The sequence below is a fragment of the Penicillium atrosanguineum genome (assembly GCF_028827265.1).
Source record: "Penicillium atrosanguineum strain IBT 20685 chromosome Unknown utg000007l_segment0_segment0, whole genome shotgun sequence".
Classification (NCBI taxonomy): Eukaryota; Fungi; Ascomycota; class Eurotiomycetes; order Eurotiales; family Aspergillaceae; genus Penicillium; species Penicillium atrosanguineum.
The window spans coordinates 1,383,044-1,406,343 of record NW_026623139.1 but is presented as its reverse complement, the minus strand read 5'-3'; the positions used below and the strand labels follow the sequence as shown (position 1 = coordinate 1,406,343).

At 47.1% G+C, this 23,300-nt stretch overlaps 7 protein-coding genes across 7 annotated transcripts; 5 read left to right on the top strand and 2 right to left on the bottom strand.

Annotated features, from left to right (window-relative positions):
• Positions 1–47: 47 nt before the first annotated feature.
• N7443_008722 (3'(2'),5'-bisphosphate nucleotidase) lies at positions 48–1,274 on the bottom strand (the record flags this gene model as incomplete). Its single annotated transcript, XM_056888778.1, has 1 exon — positions 48–1,274. The coding sequence occupies one exon, from the start codon at positions 1,272–1,274 to the stop codon at positions 48–50; it is 1,227 nt and encodes a 408-aa protein (XP_056738080.1).
• Positions 1,275–1,893: 619 nt separating this feature from the next.
• On the top strand, positions 1,894–3,269 carry N7443_008721 (LSB5 family protein; the record flags this gene model as incomplete). Its single annotated transcript, XM_056888777.1, has 4 exons — positions 1,894–1,908; positions 1,975–2,126; positions 2,178–3,206; positions 3,257–3,269. 4 exons carry the CDS (start codon positions 1,894–1,896, stop codon positions 3,267–3,269), a joined length of 1,209 nt encoding a protein of 402 aa, XP_056738079.1.
• Positions 3,270–5,325: 2,056 nt separating this feature from the next.
• On the top strand, positions 5,326–6,808 carry N7443_008720 (MFS transporter; the record flags this gene model as incomplete). The annotated part of the gene is made up of 2 exons (XM_056888776.1): positions 5,326–5,547; positions 5,624–6,808. 2 exons carry the CDS (start codon positions 5,326–5,328, stop codon positions 6,806–6,808), a joined length of 1,407 nt encoding a protein of 468 aa, XP_056738078.1.
• Positions 6,809–8,394: 1,586 nt separating this feature from the next.
• N7443_008719 (fungal specific transcription factor domain-containing protein) lies at positions 8,395–9,489 on the top strand (the record flags this gene model as incomplete). Its single annotated transcript, XM_056888775.1, has 2 exons — positions 8,395–9,365; positions 9,483–9,489. The coding sequence occupies 2 exons, from the start codon at positions 8,395–8,397 to the stop codon at positions 9,487–9,489; spliced, it is 978 nt and encodes a 325-aa protein (XP_056738077.1).
• Positions 9,490–13,764: 4,275 nt separating this feature from the next.
• On the bottom strand, positions 13,765–14,961 carry N7443_008718 (uncharacterized protein; the record flags this gene model as incomplete). Its single annotated transcript, XM_056888774.1, has 2 exons — positions 13,765–14,896; positions 14,957–14,961. The coding sequence occupies 2 exons, from the start codon at positions 14,959–14,961 to the stop codon at positions 13,765–13,767; spliced, it is 1,137 nt and encodes a 378-aa protein (XP_056738076.1).
• Positions 14,962–19,088: 4,127 nt separating this feature from the next.
• N7443_008717 (Tannase) lies at positions 19,089–20,962 on the top strand (the record flags this gene model as incomplete). Its single annotated transcript, XM_056888773.1, has 3 exons — positions 19,089–19,100; positions 19,226–20,717; positions 20,838–20,962. The coding sequence occupies 3 exons, from the start codon at positions 19,089–19,091 to the stop codon at positions 20,960–20,962; spliced, it is 1,629 nt and encodes a 542-aa protein (XP_056738075.1).
• Positions 20,963–22,418: 1,456 nt separating this feature from the next.
• Positions 22,419–23,093, top strand: N7443_008716 (uncharacterized protein; the record flags this gene model as incomplete). The annotated part of the gene is made up of 1 exon (XM_056888772.1): positions 22,419–23,093. The coding sequence occupies one exon, from the start codon at positions 22,419–22,421 to the stop codon at positions 23,091–23,093; it is 675 nt and encodes a 224-aa protein (XP_056738074.1).
• Positions 23,094–23,300: the final 207 nt, after the last annotated feature.

The window sequence follows — 23,300 nt, the reverse complement described above, 5'->3', positions numbered from 1 at the left end:
AGCTCAGGTCAGAGCCTGGGATAAACTAAAAGCAGATTCGTTTAACATTACAGCTTCAGCACAGTCTTGACGGCACCGATCACCTGATCCTGGAGGGCCTTGGGGGAGGCAACGACACCCTTGTTGACAGCCAAGGTCCGGCCCTTGCTGAAATCTAAACGGTTGCCGTAGATATCGGTCACCTGGCCACCGGCCTCACGGACAAGGATGTCGCCGGCAGCGTGGTCCCAGATCTTCTCCTGGTAGTCCTTCTTGACAGGAAGACGGAGGTAGATGTCTCCGGCGCCACGAGCGATCGAGCAGTACTTGGCCTGCGAGTCCAGTCGCACGCTAGGAGCTGTGATACCGAGGAGGCTGGCAACAGCGGCGTTGTCACCCTGGGCGGAGTGAGCGGCCTCGACGCCCTCACAAAAGACAGCATCGGCGATGTTGGCGACGGGGCGCATGGAGATGGGCTTGCTCTGGGCCAGAGTACCGGTGGACAGGGGCCGGCTGGTAGCGCCCTCGCCCAAGACGGCGGAAAACAGGATACCGTTGGTGGAGGAACCCTCCTGCTGGGTACCAGTGCTGGCGTCGATGGTGGCATTGTCGTCCACGGGGAGGTTAGGGGTACCAATGGCACCGACCTTGACGTCACCGTCAACAATCAGACCCAGGCAGACGGCGTACTGGCCGCCGCGGAGGAAACCCTTGGTGCCGTCAATGGGATCAAGAGCCCAGATACGACCCTTGGGACCACCGGCGCTGTTGCCCTGGTCAATGATGTCCAGCATGCTCTCCTCGCTGGGGAGGGGTCCACCCAGCACCTTGTCGCTCTCTGCGTCGTCCAGCTTGATGTCCTTAGCGATACGCCAGATCTCAGCACTGAGGTCCTTGTCCTGACGCAGGGAGCTGGCCTCCTCTTCACCGACAATCTCGTCGTTGGGGAAGTTCTTGCGAATAGCCTGAATGATCAGGGCCTGGGCGCCGAAGTCGCCAATGGTGACGGGGGACTTGTCATCCTTGGAGACAGTACCCTTGGCCTTCTCGAAGAAGACCTTCTGGGTAAGAAGGCAGGCTCGCTGAACGGCGAGCTCGGCAATGTAACGTTCTTGCTGGTAAGACATGACTGCGGGGTGGTGTGAGAAGGAGGGAAGGAGGAGGGACAGACGGGAGCGGGTCTTCAGGGCCACGCTGAGGGCCAGGATGAGGGTGGAGCAAAGTACGAAGCGGGACAGGACGCGCAACCAATTTGACCTTGAGCGGGGAGAGTCCGTCTTGGTCGAGGAGATCATGAACGAGGTTCAATTGACTAGAAAGATATGCCTCGTATTTATCACTGTGTTAAGCTCAGCGTATCTTCTGCAGAACGGACTTCCCCCTCTTCCCCCGCCCTAAACCGCATTAGGTTGATGTAGTCACGGGGAGTCAAAAGTCTACTCTGAGTTTGGTGTGCGATGGTTCTATGTTTGGTTTTATCTCTTTATTTCTCTTCTTGTCTGTGCCCAGTGGTGCTCCATGTTTCTGGTGCTCACTGAGTCAGGGGTAAATTAGCATCCACCTCTTCAAACGTTGATCGCCCTCCCGACTCGCGCTAACATTCCCCTCCGACGTCACCACCTGCCGATAACACCAGTGACTTACACTTGCGCATCATTAAACACAGCTCACGCCTAAGAGTTTACGACGTTCAACCAGCTGCAGGCCGGTGTTATCCTCTTCGGCCTGACCCCTCCAGTTTCTGTGGATCCTGGTTTATTCCGAGCCGTGCGGGGTTCTATACGGAGCAGTCGTTGTTCTGGCGCGGGGAGTGTGACAGACTGAGCGAGGTTGGTACCTGAATTGCTTATCGCTGTTGAACTCATTGAGCTCACTGTGTGTATCGTTGCCAGAAATCCTCTACTCTCATCCACCATGTTTCAGTCATCGGTAAGTCGACCAAGGAATGATAAGGGGTCTTGTGACCAACCGGCTGACCTGGGCTTCTACCACCAGAAACCCTACTCGGCGGTGACCGTGCAGATTGAGGTTCTTACAAGCGAACAATATGAAGTAGAGGACTCTAGCGGTATCGTCGATCTGATCGACGTCGTTCGCATCCAAGCCAGCGGTCCGACAGAAGCCAGTCGGGCTTTGCGCAAGAAGCTGTGAGTCGTAAAGTACAGTAGCCATGATCGCAAAGACTAATATAGCCTCAGAAAATACGGCAATCTTCACCGACAGCTCCGATCCCTTACAATCCTCGATTTCCTAATTCAGAATGCAGGTGATCGGTTCCTGCGCGATTTTGCCGATGAGCCGCTCTTGGAACGACTACGTATCGCAGGAACAGACCCCATCTCAGATCCACTAGTCAAGCAAAAGTGCAAGGTCCTCTTTGGGCAATGGGCTGCAACATACAAGGATACCCCAGGCATGGCCAAGATTACAGCACTATACAAACAGCTTCCGAAGCGCAAGCAGCCTGCCACCCAGGCTAGGAGCAAGGTTCTACGTGAGGGCGCAAACACCAACGAGCCTCCGATGGGACACACTGTCTCCATTTCGGCCGGCAATGGGCCCGCCAGGACCCTGAGCAGCCCAAAGCAGAAACCCAGCAAATCCAAGAAGGACAAGACTAAGGAGAAGAAGATGTCGATCAGCAGCCGCAGCTTTAGTCTTGAACGGGAGCGCCCACAGATTTTGGAGACACTCGCATCCGCCTCCGTCGCCAGTACCAACCTGTTGAATGCACTAAAACTTGTCAATCGTGAGACAACTCGTATTAGCGAGGATGCAGAGTGCATTAATAGATTTGAAATGTGCAAGAAGCTTCGACACCAAATCCTTCGCTACATCCAGAATATTGAAAGCGAAGAGTTCCTTGGCGGACTGATTCATGCGAATGAGGAGCTAGTCACAGCTCTAATGGCATTTGAGGTGTTGGATAAAAGCTATGATTACGACAGTGACAGTGACGATGACGTCCTGTCCGGCAACTGGCGTTCAAAGGCTGAGATGGAGGAAGAAATGAACCAGAACTTCAATGGGCTGAGTGTCAATCCTCCGAAGCCGGCACGACCAGCTCGACCCGTTAGCCTTTCCCTTGCCTCTTCATCGCAGGGCACGCGACGAATTTTGGACAGCGAAAGCGAATCGGAATCAGAAGAAGATGAAGATGATGACGACCCATTCGGAGACCGAAACGCTATTAACACCCCCGGAGTTGAGAAGACCGGCTATACCTGGTATGCATGTTGACGGTCATTTTACCATACGATTGCTAACGGATAAATAGGAAAGAAGTTTAACTTGTGTGGCCTTAGCCTATGCAACCGCGATGTCTTGCTTTTTTGCCCTGGCTCTGAGCGTGGTATACCCCATGAGATGATTTTTCTCGTATGGATTCGATGCACATATGTGATTTCTGCGCTCGCTCCAAGACGATGTATACTTTGTTTCCAACGGAACCCGTGCATGGCTTTCAATTCAACAGATTCAAAGAACAGAATCCGGGGAAACACCCGTGATCGACCCGTAAAATCAGTGTAGAATCTGATCCCATTCTCATCACAATCAATCTTCCGACCCATCACCAAACTCTTCTGCAAAGCTTTCGCAATCTTCAGTCCGGTCAAAGCCGTCGACAGCCTCGGAGGAAGATCCTCCTTATTGAAAAGAGCATTCGTGAACTATTCCATCTCTATAACAAACACCTCTCGGTATCGATCAATCCAACTTGGCGTAGCATCTTGCATAATCTTTTGAGCACTCGATACTTGTACTCTGTTACTATGCGGCACAGAATTGATCGATATCATGCCCTTCATCCCAATAATATCCGTACAGTTATCAAAACCCGCAGCACCCGTTCCTAAATGGTGATAATACGCAATGCGACCAGCCCAGAACTCAACGACTCCAACCGCATTATCGAAGTCATCGAACTCTGCCATTTCATGATAATGTGCTCTCATTCCTGTAGCCCATAGTTCTTTGGGTGAGATCAATGTCGTGATCCAGAAAGACACCGCCACTCGCCCGAGCATATGGAATGGCGAAGCCGCTATTGTCGAGTTTCTTGACACTCTGATCTTCGATAGGGCGTCGAGATAGTTCTCGTCGAATCGTCGCACAAATCCAACCATTACTTTGATCTGGGGATATTGTTTGGTTTTTCCAATAAAATCATGCAATTTATTGAAAAGGTCAGTCATGTGCGTTGTTATCCTATAAAATTACACAAGGAATGTCAACCTTCCCGACATCTGTAGTCATGCGCTTCTCACAAAGAGCATGGATTCCCCGTTCCATAGCAGCCACAGAATGATCAATGTGCAAATGTGTTGGCGACGCAATAACCATAGCATCTAGACTCGCTGTTCCAATCTTCTCCTTGAACTCGGAAACGTAATTAAGTTCAGATCGGAAATCATCAACCGAAGCTTCACAAGCTGTTCCCGGTCAATCATAGAACGAGAAAAATAATACCGACAGAGAATGATCCAAGCTATCTTTCACTTTCAACGGCATGAATGCTTCTCTGTCTTGCGTGGCCGTCTACTACCGATACTTGTGGATGTGAGGGAACTACCAGTTCAAATTGGCCAGCCTACAGCATTTTATAGAGCATTTGATTCGATGAATGCGAAGATCATTGCGGGAGTATCGTCCTTGTTGGTTTCCAAAGCTGCCAGCGGCTGCGGTAGTCACGTCCGCCATCACAGCCATGGTCGAAAGTCAACATCATTTTCGAGTGACTGAACAAGGTTGAGGTCAGTATGAGGCAAGCCTCGAGAGTTATGTTATCTGAATAGCGAATAACTTGGCCAATAACGGTGTCACCGGCGGCATAAGCCCAGGCTGGTGGTGCTGCGAGCTCGATACAGAGGTTATTGTTACCAATTTCAATAGCATGTGTCATTATTTGCTTTGACGGATTCTCTTTCGTCAGAAGGAACAGAAGCCCCCGCTTTTTTAATGTGTCTAGGTGGATCTTTTGATCTAGCCATGTAGAAGGGCGTGACAGGCTAGACCGGCCGACCGATCGGCCGATCGGTGCAAGGCTTACATTAAAGTGGTTTCCAGCTCACATTCAGCATGAGACTCGAGATTTCAATGACAATTCCAACTTGATCTATCATGAGACAGACCAAAAATGAGCCAAAAAGCGAGTTCGAATCCTTTCATTTGGAGTCGGATTTGAACAGAGGGTTGGTAGCCTGGAACGGCCAAGACGATGCACAAAATCCAAGGTAGGCCTCTTTAGTGCCTTAAAAGAGAGAAACTCGTGCAAAAGTGCAAGTTGTATCATAAGCTCTTATTGACATTTTCAACTATCAATAGAAACTTTTCTTCCGCAAAAAAATGGACTACATTGATCCTCTTGAGCGGTATGATAGTTCTTGCGTAAGTGATATCTTGCCCTCCGACCAGCATTCCATGAGAACTTACTTTGAACATTCGTTGCACAGCTTTTTGACGTCTAGCATTGTTGCACCCGCTGCTGCTAGGATAGTATCCGAATACCATGTCGAAGCGCCTATCCTCTCGTCGATGATTACCACAATTTATGTGCTTGGCTTCTTGGTGAGTATATGAACATACAATCTTGATTTCGTCCGTATTCCTCGCCTGATCGCAAGCTGACTAGTCGCAAAACCAGTTCGGTCCCCTTTTTCTTTCTCCTCTCAGTGAGCTCTACGGTCGGCGCCCCATCTTGAACTTTGCGAATGCGTTCTTCACTCTATGTCACATCGGCTGTGCTCTGGCGCCAAACATTGGCGTATTTCTTGCTTTTCGGATACTATCTGGCATTGGAGGATCAGTTACACTATCAGTTGGCGGGGGAATGGTGGCAGATCTGTTCGATATCCACGAGCGTGGTGTGGCCAATGCACTTGTTACAACGGGGTCGCTATTCGGACCAGTACTGGGGCCCCTTATTGGCGGCCTAATCACACAGAATGTTGACTGGCGGTGGATTTTCTGGGTCTTGCTTATTGCCTCTGCAGTTTTCACAACGCTGATGGCAGTCTTCACCCCCGAGACGAATTCTTCCATCATCATCCGTCGAAAAACTTTGAATATGCGACAAGAAACGGGTAGAGAGGACCTACGGAATGCTTATGACTTTGACAAGACGATGAATGGTATCGACAAATCTCTGTCCCTGGCTCATGCAATCAAACGCCCTTGGAAAATGATCACTCGCTCTCCAATCTTGATGATTCTGTCCTTTATAGTAGGCCTAATCTCAGGTCTGCTCTACTTCCTCCTGACTACGACCTCTAGCTTCTTCGAAGAGGTCTACGGCTGGCCTCTTGAGACAGCAGGGCTTGCATACCTAGGCCTCGGTTTTGGGAGCTTGATTGGTCTTGTTTTATTTGCAAAAACCTCCGACCTGTTTACAATGCGTCTCACGAAAGCGAACAACAATGTCTTCGAACCCGAAATGCGGATCTTTCCTGCCATTTTTCCAGCCTTATTTATTCCTATCAGCTTTTTCTGGTACGGCTGGTCGGCCTCTGAGCGGACTCATTGGATTGTTCCGTTGACCGGGTTGGTGCCATTTGGTTTTGCACAGGTTGGGATCAATGCCACGGTTCAGGCTTACTTGATCGACGCGTCTGGTCCATATGCGGCCTCTTCGGTGGCTTGTGCAACGGCGGTAAGATGTCTATTTGGTGCTTTTTTGCCATTGGCTGGGCCGAGTCTGTATAATAGTCTCGGCCTGGGATGGGGCAATTCCTTGCTGGGATTTATCAGTTTGGTTATGGTTCCATTGATTGTTTTTGTATATAAATCTGGACAAGGGCTGAGAAAGAAGTACCCCTTAAATGCCGCTTAGGTAGAAATATTTTGGTGTATAACGCAGAGTTTTAAAACGAGAAATATTTTCCATTCTTCAGAATCAAAACCATTGGTTAGGTATACGGCTCGGCCGAGAATATTATTTAAATGGGCTTCCACACATGACCTTTCAACCCTCGACCATACGTGCCGCGAACGCATTTGCCCTGACAGTGGTGGCGCGCACAAATTGTAGACATTGAGAAAGAAAAAAAAAGATCAATTAAGATCCCAAATCCCAATACCGAATTCAACTATCTATGTAGTAACCGAGACTAAGTGTTAGATGACAAAAGTCCGCTGGTTTGCTAGGACATCGTTGACTAAGCCGATCTTAACCGGGCAGGGCGACTACAGCTCCTCGAAGCAGCTTCCGCTGGTGCTTTCTTACATTGGAGATGGGATCTACATTTCAGCATTGGAGTTTCCGAATTTCGTCGGCTGCAAGTTGCTATGGACTGACTCTTGCTGTTAGATGTAATGGATGACTATACATCCCAAGGCCACCAAGCTGGAGGCCGCCCTACCTGTGAACCATGCCGCCAACGCAAAGTCCGCTGCAACAGAGGGACACCGTGCTCACAATGCTCTCGTCTACGACTCACCTGCACTTACAAAGCAAGGAAACGTCGCCCGCCTATCAAAGCACCACCCATAGCCTCGCCAGTCCGCTCAGTGTCGCGGACACCAACTGAGCCTGAGCATGCATCTGCGCAGGAAGAAAATGATCAACCCACGAACAAAGATATCCTAGACAGACTCAACAAAGTCGAAGGGCTTCTTGTTATTTTAATTAAACCTCTCAATGGTGGTCAACTGTCAAAACCGTCAAATGGACCTCCCCAGGTTCCACCATCAGCTGCTCTAGTACCGTCCGCTCAGCCCGCGCAAGAACCGCTGGAAGGCGAGAGAGCACAGGGCAACTATGTTGACGATTCAGTATCCTTGGGATTGTTTTTAGACGTAAGTTCATATCATTTACAAGATTTACTTAAGTTAACCTCATTAGGGTGCTTCGCGTCAACCTTCTGCAGGGACATCAAAGGCGATAGCTAGGTCTACCAATAGACTAACCCAACGACCGCAAGCTCAGCCTGGATTGATCTTGACCGATGCTTTCGGCACTCAGATTAATGACATTTTTCTTTCCATGCAAGTATATGAGAGTCTGTGGATTATCTACATGCAGAACTTTGACCCCTTGGTGAAGCTCTTGCATATACCCAGCACAAATTCCATTTTGATCAACGCCTTCAGCAATTTTGACGACGCGGATGATGTCACATTGGCCTTGGTATTCGCTATCGCCTTTGCAGCTACAGTGACATTGTCAAAGTCCGACACTGTACACCATCTCGGTCACGCGAAAATAACTCTTCTCCGACACTTCATGCAACAAATGGATAGAGCTCTGCTGAGATCCTGATTCCTGATACAGCCTAACACAATCTCTTTGACTGCACTTGTGATTTATCTGGTACTTTCTTCCTGCTCTCAAGCTTATTCCTCAGGGCTAAATAGTCGCAGACTGCGTTGAGAAACCACGACTCTTCGAGACCTGCTTGGATCCTCACCGGCCTTGCCATGCGCGTTGCAAAGTCTCTTGGTGTTCACGTGAATGGATCTCGTCTGGGACTGGATCCATTTGAGACCGAGACCAGACGCAGGCTCTGGTGGCATTTGACCGCTCTTGATGCCACAGCGCCTGAGAATCACGGCTTCAACTCCACGTCAGTAGACAACGATCATACATTGTTTCTGCCAAATAACATCGACGACGTGGACATGTCTCTGGAAACATTGCAAACCCCGATTGGAAAAGGCCAATGGACGGAAATGTCTTTCTCCATCCTGAACATGGACCTGTGTCGCAGGTTAAGGCACACTGTCACTGCAACCACCAAGGACGACAATGATACGAAATCAAACTTAATCGACAAAGTAGAACGTATAATCCGCCAGAAGTGGTTAGATTCTGGGGACTTGATGCTGCCTACTTGCCGGGCTGCAGATGCGTTACTCAAGATCTCAATTTTGAAGGCACATTTCATCTTTACTCTTCAAGCATGGCTTTCCAACACGCCAAACACGGAGTCTAAATACTCTCAAATCCACAAATCAACCCTCACCACCGCTATGAAGCTTCTTGAGGATGGGTATTTGCTGCAGTCGGGAAAGCTCCTCCCAGACTTTGCATGGTTCTTCCAACAGCAGCCCCAACTGTATGCATTGTTCCTTGTGCTGCGCACTCTTGGTGCCTTCCCTGATCATGCGGAAGCCGACAGCCCATGGCTTGCAGTTGATAATTATTTCACTTGTCTTACTGAACTCGAAGAGGCAAACGAGTTGAAGGGCAGGACAAGCTGTTTTTGGGCAGTTCTCGGCCCCCTCTACGAGAAAGTCAAGAAGTCACATTTCCAGTCCCGTGGAGTGGAGCCAGAGGGCGTGAACATGGGCAAAACGGGCATCCAGATCAATGTTGACCCTTCATTGCCCTTATCAACAGCCGAACCCAACGATTCAATGCCTCTGAGAACGCAACTTGCCTTGGAACAGTCAGCATTTGAATTACCATGGCATGGCAAGACCTCTCGGACTTGTTCAGTATGGATACAGGGCTTTTGTAATTCAATGAAACAAACCATTTTATTGAATAATGGCCCATTCTGCAGACAGTAATGTACATGAGAAACATCACCACAGAAATCAATTATAAGAATCAATCATTGGACTGTAGCAGGTTATTTTCAACATGACATTGCCAGAAAGAATACAAAAACATCGACTGTCTGGCAGGGAAACCAACTTATCACAGCGCAGAAGTTGTGCATCGACAACCAAGTGCTTGTTGCGTGCCGTCTTTGTATCTTCTGACTTGAGCCATTCAACATCAAATGTAATAGGTGCCATAACTGGCCCTGGAATTGAGACATCCTCAAGTTCAATTGAAATTTCCAAGGAGCCTACAATAAACAACGGTGATATTTTCCTATTTCGAGCGTGATCAGACTTGGGTTGCCCTAGTTTGAGAGAAAATACAGTCTTTGTGGAGCTTACAGATGATATACAGCTGCTGGGAAGAGAGGTGGGGTCCTCTTTGATACTTGCTGGTGAATCTGAAATACTCGATGAGATTGATTGTGAAGCTAGCGTGTTTGCCTGATACTCGTCGGCAGTGCTATTGCTTCCATCGAGGCGCGCTGTGCTCATCGTAGTAGCCGAGTATAGGAGTGGAAGTAGGGTGCTCTCATTCGGCTGGGGATTTATTAATTGGTCTTTGATTCTTCAGAATTATGTTGGAACTTCCATGAATTTGATTCGCCAGGGTGTCATTGAATTCCTTTTCCAGGTGCTTGAATTGCAAGATATTGGGGAGTCGCCAGTCAGGGTACAGCCTTACATGGGTCTTTGGCGTATGGATTTCCCCATAGAGATTAATAAATCAAATGCAAAGATAGCAAGCATCTTTGCTGGAGCTGATGATTCGAGGATGTAATTTCGGCGCACAAATTGCACACCAAGCAATGATTTGAACTTCTGCGTGAATCTTGGCGTTTTTCAGCTGCTCGGGTTTCCATTTGGGGCGTAAAATGGAATATAATGCGGCTCTTTGGCCCTCTGAAATGCCAAGTCGTGATACAGTTTCCTCCAAATTGGGCGAGCATTTGGAAAGGGATCTTCCAGAATATTTTGCTTGCGATATTTACAACATTCTTCATCAGTATGATGGATCAGAGAGTTTTGGGCTTAGTGGATTGGTCGAAAAAAGAACTTGCCGACTTCCCTGCATAAGGCAACGGAATAAACTGGAGGAAGACTGGCTTTGGGACTCATCAATTAGTATGAGAAACCATTTGAAATTCTCATATCCAAGGAGTCGTATTTCCTTCCTCCAACTCAAGCTTGCGATGAGAAGGTTTCACTATGGTCCAGGTTCTGGGGTCAATATAGAATCTCTATCATTCACACAGGTTGTCCGCTACTGTCACCCGTTTGACACAGTCCGAAACAATGAGTTCAGGGCGTTACGCTACCCAACTATTGACACACTATTCTCAATACAAGCGCAGATATTTCCCGAATCTCCTGGGATCTATATAAGGATGCAGGATATAGTGCTTTTTGAAATATGGGAAGATTCAAAGATCAATTCACCCGGTAGTCCTCTCGAGAACTATGAAATCTGCAGACACATCTCTCTTCAAAGTAAAGCCACTGATCTGGATCTTTTACATGATGGAAGAATAGACTTCATCTCCTATACTTGTCGCAAGTGCAATACAGAATCATTGGTCGAGATCAATAGGCTTGGTTCTAGAGTTGCCCTTATCATGACAAGATGGGTCAACCTAGGCCCGGTTCGAGACAAAGAGGACCCTTTATGGAAGATTCATACACACGGCTCCTATGCCTTCCAAGAACAACTTGAGGAGTCGCTCATCAAACAAAGCCCTCGCATATGTTTCGAGGATATGGCGCCTCTGTCGTTCGAAGACTTGCGATCTCGCAACCTGTCCTATCTTTTTAATAAGCGATACAAAAAGGGAAAGCCTTTGTCAGACAAGAAAGAAACCTTTATCACATATGGTATAAGGAGCCGTCAAAAATATGGAGAATTTTATCCATGTGCTCTCGATCAGGCCGTTTGGTAGGATCTCGATAATCAAGCATCGTTACAGAATGTTCTCATGAAAATGTGGTAAATCTTAGAATTAATATGTACGCTCTGACCGAATTGGTAGTTGAAACGTTCACAGAAAATACAGTTCCAAGCTTTTGTCTATCTGTCGCCATCTTTCTCGTACTATGTTATCATTCTATTGAGGATCGCGCACCTCAAGTGAATCCCCCCTAAGAACAGCATATTCTAGACAGGCTGGATGGAATTTGCCGTGGCATGTGCCTCAGATGATTGAGATTAAGTGGTATTCTCATTTCTTCAAGTTCCCAATCAGCCTAAGTCAACAATATTGATACAATAGGATCGAATCACATCGTCCGAGTTTGGCTCTATCAATTTATGAAAGGATTTTCCCAAAGACAACCCCACTAGAGTGAGCCCCAATGGCAAAACTTGGTTACTTCCGACAATTTTGCGTTGCATTTCATTAAACCCGGCCCTTTACTGTGGGCCGGTGTTCCAGAATGACCAACATAGATATATGTTGTTCAAAAGGACGGCAATGTGGAGCCTGAGGATAGTATCCCGCACCTGGCCGGGACCCAGGCAATCCTGAGTCCCGCTCAGCGCATTAAAATAGTCTTCCCTTCTACTAATACTATTAGTTATATCTAGTGTATTAAGATAAATCTACGAAAGAAAATCCACTTATATCTTTTAGACTATATCAATTTTACTCATAGAGATAGCGCCTCTCCATCTAAGCGACCTTAGCTTTACGCTTAACTAAGGGTATAATCATATATTTGCCTAGTCTAATAGGCTTAAGACTAAACAGAGAGACCAAATTCTAAAAGGAAAAGCTCGTCTCATTATGCTTGTAGATCTTTAGATAATACAAAGCAACACGTATTTATTACCAAGTTCAAGTTTTACGCAGTCGGACCCGGGGGGTTCCATTCGCTGACCTTGCCTTCACTCGCTATTTCCCCACGATATACAAACACAGAGCAATTCCAATTCCAATTAATTATATGTACTTAGGAGGCTTTGGTAGCTTATTGGGGTAATTCGGCATGTTCTACCCTCCACTGATGTATTTTCGACTAATATCTGTTGACCTGCAACTGCATGAGATGGACTCCGCCTGAAGCTTGAAATCGCAACAGAAATGTAGACTAAGATCAAGGCCAAATTGAACATATGGCCCAGGACTACTAACCGCCCGAGCAACCACCTACCTGGGCAATCCTAAAGGACTCCTATAAGAATGTAGTGAGCGTACCTAGTAGGTAACGGGCGTAGACATTATATAACCGCTTCATTCCTAGGCCCGGAGATGTCCAGCAAGCCTAGGCCCTTGAGATCAGCAGTCGCTCGGGGGCTAGAGATGTCCATTCCAGTGAAAGAAGACTACGAGGGCAGGACATTTATCTTGATAGGTGGGTACCAAAGAAATGTTCAAGTCCATGATTTGGGCGGGGTACGTACTAGCAAGGCTGCAATCAAGAAAGTGTGTCTTTTACGATGCAGGCACACAAGGACAAAAGATCCCTACGAATGGATACGCTACTCTGATGCACGAAGCAAAAACGGACAACTGAAAACCACGTGTAATTGAGAGCATTCCTTCTTCAAATTCCGCATGGTATCTTGGTCCAGGGTGTAAAAAAACGGCAATACCGACTACAGCCGCACGACATCGGAGCAGTGGACCAAAAAACCACCTGGCGCATGGGGCTCAAAAGTCCTGCGGCTGGTGCGTTCCGAGTGGGAAGATGCGCCTGAGCGAAGACGTGTTCCCTTTTTCGGTAGTTGAAGTTTGGAAGTGACTAAAAGAAACCCTAGGTACCAAGAGGAATGGGAAACAGCCCCTTAAAAGGCCTGCAAGCCAGGCGAAGCTATTCCAAAGTCACCTGGCCTACGATGGCATCTCACATTCCTCCCTCTTCCTTTCCCCGTTTTGCGATACGATAAAGCCCTTTTGCCCCAGTTTCTGAGTCTAGAAGTGAGGGGTTTCTGCACTTCCACAAAAGAGTTGTTACTGCCAGGAACATAATTGATTCTATCGCTACTTTTGCTTCGTTTACTTGCATCTATCTTCGAAATTCCTATATGCACTATACTCGATCTTTATATGGCAAATATGGTTATATATGAAGAAATATAACCCACTATCGGGTAAAATTGAAGATAGAAACAGTCTCCTTGAAAGTAGGTGAAGACACCATATATTCGTTCTGTAGTCCTTCTGTGTATGTTAATATACCCAAGGATAATTTCTTACATCTCAAGATCACTCTTCTGACTCAGCTGCTATTTTCAGTAGGCTATTATGGCTTCGTTACCTTCAACATCAATCTCCTCCCCTTGGGCGCAATATTAAATCGGTCTTCCATATTCATTTCCCAATCTCCCATTTCGTCACCTAGCTCCAGCGTAACTCCCGATCGCATCATGGCTTCCACCGCAAGGTAGATTTCATCCCATGCTAGGTTTTGACCTATACAATTCCTCTTCCCCACGCTAAATGGGGTCAGACATTGCTCCATTTCTGGTGAGCTTGAAAGCCATCGTTCTGGATCAAAGCGCTCGGGTTCGGAAAAGACCCGTGGATCCCGCTGATGAACGTAGTTCTGCATTCCTACCACTGTTCCGACAGGGAGAACGAAGCCTCCAACCTCAATGGGCTTGATGATAGTTCTTGGCAGCGTGGAAATTATAGTTGGGTATAGTCGAAACGTTTCCTTGATGACAGCGTTGAGGTATGGCATCTTCCTCAGGACGGCGATGTCGTTCTCGGGAAGGCTTCTCACCTGCTCACGAAGCGTCTTTTGAACAACTTGGTTGGAGGGGAGGGATAAAGCGTAGAAAAGGTAGGTCAATGTTGTGGAAGTAGTCCCACTCCCTGCAAACATGATACCCATGGCTTCTTCTAAGATCTCTTCGTACGTCAATTTCCGTCCCAAGAAGCTGTCCACTCCGGTGAGCAAAGGAGTGACCAAGTATTTATCGCAATCCTGGCTGGTCATTGTCGTCTTAAGCAAATGGTTCGTCATTAGACGAGAGACCGACTGCCAGTAAGCATGCTTTCTGTAACAGTCTCCAATGACACCAGGCACTTTTTGCTCAAGCCCTGTTTTTCGTAGAAAGGGTAGTGTGCTATCGATGATGAGCATTTTGGCGCTGCCATCCATGGCCTTTAGCAGAGCAGAGCTATCCAAAAATGCGGGTTTCGAGTCAAGGTCGATTGCAAAAGCTGCCTGACAGATGACTTCCAGACTATAAAGCCCACAGATCTCGAATGCATCGACGGTATGCAAAGGTGACATTGCAGCCCCTGTGATTAGACGATTGACCAGGGCCTCGGCTCTCCTGCGAATCAATCCATTGAGGAGACTGATTGATTGAGTCGAATAGGGAGCTGCACTAAGCTTTCTCCGTGCTTGGTGTTGGACAGGGTTCCTAAAAGCATGGATGATTAGACGCCCAACATTCCTGTCTAGAAGAGAGAGGTGTACTTACACCATTTGGAAAATATTATCATGACCATTAAGCGAAGCGGCGCCGTAGAAGTTAAAATCTTTGATTATCGAGTTGGCATCGCTATAGATAGACCGATAATATTTGAAATTCCCAATAGAAACCTCATTAGGGCCGATACGAACAATGTCTCCGTGTTTCTGGTGCAGCTTGAGCAATTCCTAATAACCTCTATGAGCTTTTGGAACAAGTCAAGAAGCGCTTTCAAAGACACATTACCTGTGCACGGCATCCTTTCAGTGATGCTATGGCGAATCTACCCGCCGTGAATTTGGATGCGTATGTGCCCGGAATCTTTCTTAGACGCCCCAAGTTGATATGATACAACACCTATGCATTATTCTATTAGTTTCAAGTTGATAGGCTGAATGTCTTGGTCGGATGATACCTTGCCAAGCAAGAAAGCTATAAAAATAGCTAAGAGGTAAAGCGCCACTTGCTTATACTCGAACATGGCAAGTGTAAAAAGAGCCATGATGGATGTTCAAATGTTCCAAGGTTGAAGAAAATGGGACCAAATCTATGGTCTCTCATTACCTTTTTATTACAAGCAGTCTGTAGTGAATGCTTGTATAGTGACATCGAACCATGGGCTTTGGCGCAATAACTGTGGTGGGGCCGGTGGGTTGCCCCGGTGGGGTACCGACATTTAGTCACTCACCGCGTGATTAAATATTTATATAGTTTCAAATAGATTCGGATCCGAGGGCCTTAGTGTCGGCATGTGGGGGATGCATTTACTATTGCGTGAAGGCAAATCGATATTTTGTGAACTCCTAATAACTACCATGGTACTGAAAAAAGGAAGTTCGTTACGGATATCCCGAGGTGACAAGAAAGTCATATATATTGAAAAGGGGATGGCTCGATGGCTGTCTGACAATACAGACTGGACAACAACAACCAACAGCAACACACTCACACATAGCCAGCACGTAGCAGAGGTCGTCCTGAAGGAGGTCGCAAGTGTCCTTGGTGAGGCCATAAGGCCATACGGGCAATCCTGAAAGCAACTGTCTTAAATGAGGCCGTACGAACTGTACTTAATGCGGCATCATGAATCAAAAAATGTACAACTGGAATGAATTGGGTAGATGCCTCTCCTATCTCTATCCTCATTTAGGAGCTATTGCTTAAGCCCAAGGTATTCGTGACACCTCAGGCCGCAACTGTATTCATCATGCCATGCATTCCACCACTACAATATCTATTTGGCAGAGGGAGCCATGTCAAATATCTGAGAGATGATATTTTGTATGATTAGTTCCTGGACGTCAGTTTCCTTCTCGTAGCTGTCGGAGATTCGCTCCAATATCCCTGCTGACTTTTGCCCAGGGTCCATCTTGATACAGGACCCTGATTGCCTCTTGAACTACCCGGCCTGGAGCATCCCCGCCATAAAGAAGACCGATCCCCGAAATGTGAACTGAACTCCCTACCCCATTCTCAATCCAAAGCTTTGTCGATTCATTGTTCAAGGGTCCATCAATTCTGATAGGCTCAGAACTGACTGGCCTTGTAGTCGTCGATACTTCTTGTCCTGAGGTATTCCCACAAATCAGGTATGCATACAGCCAGATGTACTCCGATGCAATCAGAAAACAAAGCGAGTCACAATACGACATGATCTTTTGATCACGGATTTTCCTGAATAGTTTCGCTGCGTGTAGAAGACACTCTCGAGAAGTACTAGTTTTGTTGATCCAGTTAAAGACTCGGCTCCTACTCCTTTCAGTCTCACTTTTCGAAGTCTGCCAGCCACAGGCCCTGCGTATCATTTTCAAGGGTATGCGTCGCAGAATGGCGATTATGTGATTGATTTTATTAGTCGTAGCATTGATTGGATCTAGTTCAGCAGCCGAACAACCCGTGGGTGTAAAAAGACAGAATTCATCGTCAAAAATGGTCTTTGAAAGTGAATGTGCCTCCATTGAACCGGCATTTGCAGTAATGCCGGTGCGACCATGCATTCGTGAGTCCAGGTATCGTAACAGTTGCTGCTCTTCTACATATAGAGAGACCATTGTGATGAGATGTCCAGAGTTGCTTAGGGACTTGATCGATACATCATCCATTGATTGGCGTTGGAAGAGACTCATTATGCTCCGCGGGTTGCATATGGCGCAACCAGTACATTGAATTGGATCCGAATTCTGGACATGCTTATGCTTTGTGGCTGTCCATGAAAATGAATCTGGACAGCTCCATAATGAGTCACTCGAAGGCAGATTGTGATGAAGCTCGGATATGGTCAAAATAGGAGGCAAATCATGGAATATGAGATAAAGACACTCAGTGACTGCGATTTGTAATTAGACACTTGCAAAAGTGCATTTCTCAAGTCACTTACACCACAAAAAATAGACTAAACGTCTCCAAGATTCCTCCCGGACCCATGATGTCCAGACATCGTGGGTCAGATGGTCCTTGTTTTCTCCCTCATGTCTGGGAAATATAGATCCCTGTTGAGCAATAAAAGGACGGCAGAGCGTAATGGCAAGGTTTCTTGTGTACTGAAGGTTCAAAACACCACGTTTTAACCCACCGAACATCAGAGAAATATTGTGAAGCAGAGCAGCCCGAGCAAAAGAAATGTCACGATTGCTAGGTGAATCTTGCGCAACCTATAACGTTTAGAATCGAATTCTACATATTATCGGCAGGAGTCACTCGCGAAGATCAAGAGTCCTACCTTATGCAGAATGACCAGTCGTAAAGATTCTTGGAGGCCTGTGGCTATCTGATCATGGCTCTGGATGGCGGTATACTGACATCCAATTGCTGCCATAGCAAGAAGTAGGACAGCGGACTCTTCATTTGTCCGAAATGTTGGGAGATGTAATATCGGTAGTTCCGTATGAAAGTACTCAAAAAACAATTGAATGAATGAGTTGAATACCACTGTAAGATTGGCATCATCAAGCGAAGTGAACCATGTGGAAACACGGCTTTCGGATACTAGCTCTGCCAGCCTCTGGTATGACACTTGGGACAACTGTGGCACATGGCAAGAATTCTCTCTTTTCATTACAGAGATATCTTCTGCTGTCAGGCTCGGGAACTGAAACCTGTTGAATTCGAACGGAGGGGAGCTCAGTCTCCCGCGACTTGGCGTAGACTGAGTATTCGACTGATCGAGATGATGGCCAAAATCTTCCTCCGACAAATTTTGGTCTAGACTGAAGAAAGGTCCATCGAGATCATCTATATCTAGAGACGGAAAGTTTGGCCAGAAGGAGTCGATCTCGAATGGATTTAAACTGGTAGTAGGGCCCGATGAAACAAGAGATTGCGGAGTTGATTCTTCTGGGAGAGTTTTTGATGCCGACAGAATAGGACTCTGTCCAAAGTTACTGTGGCCATCCGTCTCATAATATGGAACAGCATCGAACTGCCGAACTTTCTGCAACGTGCGTTCTGGACGGATGCAATCCAAGTTTTTCCTTTGGCACCTACTGCAGGGTGTACTGTCGCCACATCGAGATTTAGACGCTGCGCATAAATTGCAGGCTAGCTGGCAAGTAATTCTATTTGATTTGGGTAGATATCCACCGTGGGTTCGGAAGTGTTTTTGTAGCACATCTCTGGTCCTTAGTCAGCATACGCAGAAGCCAGGGTAAATATCTGATCGGCCACCTTCGCGAGAATGCCTTGTGACACACGGGACAGTTAAAAAGCCGGGTTAAGTAGTGTCTATGTCGATGGCGTTCCAGATGCTCTTTTCGTTTGAAAGCAACATGGCAAACTTCACAAATGAGGTCGGCTGAATTGTGGCTGGGGGTCGGGAGTTGGTTGAGCTGGTGAACTCGACCTTCGGAATTCTCTAGATTCATTTCGGATGGATTTTGAGATTTTCAAGGGTTGAACATGTGGTTGGGTGAATAAAGTGATGGTGATACACGGAAGAAGAGAAGCGATGGGCAAGTATCGGCTTGTTCCCCCACATTTTCGAGTGTACCCCGCATCTCCAATCAGCCTCAGGAAGTTGAAATAGGTGGGGTTCCGGTGTCAATGTATTGATAAAGGGTATAATTATAACACATTATCCGGATGTTCTCTTCAGGCTAGGAGACAGATCTTCGCCTTTTTCGGTTCTAGCTCCTTAACCAACAGAATGGCCACCTCAGTTCGATCTTCTACCTTTCATGAGGAGGTACACATTGGCCCCAAAACAATATTAGTTGTCACGGTACAAACCCTCTCTTCTGATTTTATCTGGCAATTCTTAATCGTATTCTAACATCTCTTTAGGCGATCAACTTCATCTATCTGGTTCAATTGATCGCCATCGTCGGCGCTGGCTTTCTAGCCCAGCCGATTACTGAGCTATTTGGCGCAAGCAGTCTAAGCGTCTGGCCTAGTTCCATTCTCACTATTTTCACTTCTGTTTTGACTCCACCGATCAGTCAGGCCGCTGACTATTGGGGCCGAAAATGGTTTCTGGTTGTTCTAATGGCCTGTGGGTGTGCCGGTTCTCTTGTCATTGGATGGGCAACGTCAATGGGTATGGTAATTGGGGGTTTCTGCCTCTTGGGTCTATCCTTTGGTAGTCAATCTCTTCTCTTCGCCGTTGTATCAGAGGTTTTACCACGAAAACACCGACCCGTTGCACAGTCCACTGTGAATTTAACCGCTGGACTCGGGGCCGCGGCTGGCCTGATAATGGGTGGCGCACTGCTCCGTAATAATATCCTTGAGCACTATAGAGTCTACTGGTATGTAGTCGCCGGCATATTCATGGTGTCTTCAATACTCTGCTTCTGCTTTTATAACCCTCCTCCTCGAGAAGCCCAAGTGAGTTTGAGCACTAGTGAGAAACTACACCGATTGGATTGGGTCGGTATTGGCACTTTCTCGCCCGGTCTAACTCTGTTCTGTGTTGGCCTCGCGTGGTCCCAAAATCCATACGAATGGTCTAATGCTCACATTCTTGCACCTTTCATTACTGGCGTTATGCTCCTCATTTTCTTTATTGTCTATGAATGGCGCTGGAAGCGTGACGGGATGCTTCATCACGATCTCTTTAAAAAACGAAACTTCCCAATCTCTCTCGCTCTTGTGTTTGCAGAGGGTCTTTCTTTCTTTACCTGCAACAATTACTACCCCTTTGAAGTTAGTCTGTTCACTGGGGGTTCTTTTTGGACGATTGGTCTCCACTTTACTATTGTGTTCTTTGGATCTGTCGCCTTTGCCCCGCTGGCTGGATTATATTCGGGCAAAAAGAAAGTCGTCCGAAGTCCTCTTTTTGTCGGCCTCTTATGTCTGGTGATCTTCAACGTTCTTATGGCGACGGTGAACCTTGATAGCCCCCGGGGCACTCTCTGGGGATACGCTATATTCGCCGGTGCTGGACTTGGGATGATCCTGCCCATTGTCATGGTGGCAGCTCAGATGGATACACCACCTGAGCTAATTTCTATTACATCCGGCCTAATAACTTCTATCCGATCCGTCGGAGCTGCGATTGGATTGGCAATCAACACCGCAACTATCCATAATTCTCTTGCAAAGAACTTGGTTCCGAAGATCGCTGCAGCCATTCTGCCATTGGGATTCCCCGAGGCTGAACTGCCTGCAATTATTGCTGCCCTTGTAACACAAAGTCCGGCTGCAGTGGAAGCTGTTCCTGGTGTTACACCCACCGTGAGTCTTGCTGCGCTTGTGGCATATAAAGAGGCGTACGGTATTGCATTCCGCAATGCCTGGATCACAGCTTCTTGTATTGTTTTCGTGGCGGCCATCGGTACGTATTCCTGTGGGCTTTGCAACATAGCTCTCAAAAAGCTTCTATGGCCATTTTTATCAGATTACTAAATATGGAACATTTTCACAGCTGTTTTGTTCCTTGTTGACCCATCCAAAGAATTCAATGCCCACATTGACGCACCTGCCGAAGGGAATTTCTTTCCAACTAAGACTGAGATTGAGGCAGGGCCAGATCATGAGAAGGAGATTCCTCAACACGCACACCGTGAGACCGTTGAGTAGTAGATGCTTAGACTCTCGACCATTGCAGGGCACATTAAACAGACATGGACAATTTCCATGTCGGGTTATTTATATGGCAGAGGAAAATTTTGAAAAATAGCGGATGGTCCTGCGGCCGAGGGTCATCGGAATGTAGGAGTAATGCCGGCCCCGTCCTCATCAGGTCTACCAGGAAATTCTTTATAGCTTTTTCTTTGAAGTTGATGAATTCCAAGCTGTTTTCAATTTCCTATCTTCTGGAAGTTGGTAATTATTTCTAACACCTCAGCAGATCTATTGGCAAAGAGTATAATCTGCTAGCCCTTTATCGGAGACTGTCTCATGGGGTAGACAAAGGTCAATGTCCTCCCTCTTCAGATATTTGAATACACACGAGTATTCGGTCTAAATCACACCGGTTAAAATTTCTAGGAGATAAAATTATGACGATGCCTATGAACTTACCCCAATGATATCCACAAACCTGTCATACATATTATAACCAAGCCTCAGCAAAGGTAGGAGTCACCTAGAAATACTGGTTTCGATGTGCTAGTCGAATGGGCAGTGTATACTAGCTAGACCCTCATCAGCGTGGGGTAACCAATAACCGAAGACTGAGCGTTCTACCTGACTATCTGCCCTGCGCAAAATTTCAGCACGATTCGACCTGCTGGGACTGAGCGGCAACAGCAGCAAACTGAGGAGTCCCGGTTTTATGCTTCCAAATGAGCGATGTGCAGATGCCAAGAGACCAGTTGTTTCAGGACGAGGTACATGACCCAATAACATTCTACTCCTGCTCAGTTAGAAAGATCAGTGCGGTGTTCATGCGATGGAGGGCCGTTTTCACGCGCACTCACCCTTCTCACCCCCGGTCGCGCGACGCTAAAGCGGCGCTCACTCGTTTCTCACCCGTGCGACACCCAACTATTAACCCTATATAAGTCATACGCCGGCAGATAGTAGTTTGGTGGGTGACCACCAGCGAATCCATGCTGTTGTATTTTTTTTTTTTTTTCTTAAGCCCCTATTCCAGTTTTCCCGAGCTGTGTATGTCCAGCAATTGGGTGGCTAACATTCCCTCTCTAAGGCAGAGCCGCATGTCACATCTAGGACCAATAAACAGGCCTGCTCGAGAGCCGTAATCGTGGCTCACGTTGGGATGCCGACCATCCAACTTCTAGATAACTCATAGATGGACCCTAGTTCCAAACTAGCAGGCGAGGAACTTCATCAAGATGATAGCAAGCTGAGTTTAAATTCTCTCGATCTACATTCACTTAACATGGCAGATCCATCCCAGAGAAGGAATTGGACGTGAGACGCGCATCAGCGGCTGCCTTGCAGCTCCACCACTCGGCCCCGAAGTTCGCGAGCTGCCGTTATATCCGAACTATGAGCTTAAATACGAGCTTAGCCGCAGTCCTGATCTTTTCTAGGATTTGCAAAAAATCTTCACTTCACGCAGACATCAATGGCTGTTACAGAAATTGCACTGCTCCGCCTGAAGACCCCAGAGCTTTCGTCTAGCGCGAGGAGCATCTTGAAGCAAGCTCAACAGGCTCAATCTGAATGGTCTGGCTATCCCGTTCAGTTTGCACGCCAAGTTGAGGACTCGAGTTATTTCTACATTCTCGGAGGGTGGGAGTCTATCGTACACCACAATGGCGAATGGATCAAGTCCGAGACGAACCAAAAATTGCTCGCGCAGCTCAAGGATGATGTTGACGTAGAGTGGATGTTCCACGTGGACATTGACGTGAGTCAACACCAAGATTCCAGTTCAAACCGGCCTATCGATCGTTCTCCTGATATTCTGAAGCCTTCGACATCTACCATTCCTCTCGATGCACCTGTCATCTCTGTAAGCAGGTACTTCGTGGAACACGCAAAGAGAGCTGAATTCGACACTGCGTTCAATAATGGTGGGCCCTACCTAGGTGCCCATACTACGCCATTCACCTACAGCGGCGGGTGGAGAATCGATAAAGAAGGCGATGACGAAGAATTTGTCCTTTTCAACGGATGGAACAAAGTAGAAGACCATTACGGCTTCGCCGAAACCGAAGCATTCAAAGAATTCGGAAAGATCAAGGGCGCGCTGAAAGGAGCAGAAATTAAGCACGTGCGGTTGGAGAGGTGGGAATAATTCCAGTTCCTCTATAAGGAGGTAACTAGATACATGCAACATAGATATATCCATCAGCATCAGAGCCGAGCACAATGCAATTGACAATTGGAATGTTCAAATGGGTATTTTGGTTCATAATCTGGTCGTCGTGAGTGAAGCAACAAAATAACAGAAACGGGAAAAGATTGCCGGCAGGACCAAATGCATTGCTTGATGAGAAGCTTG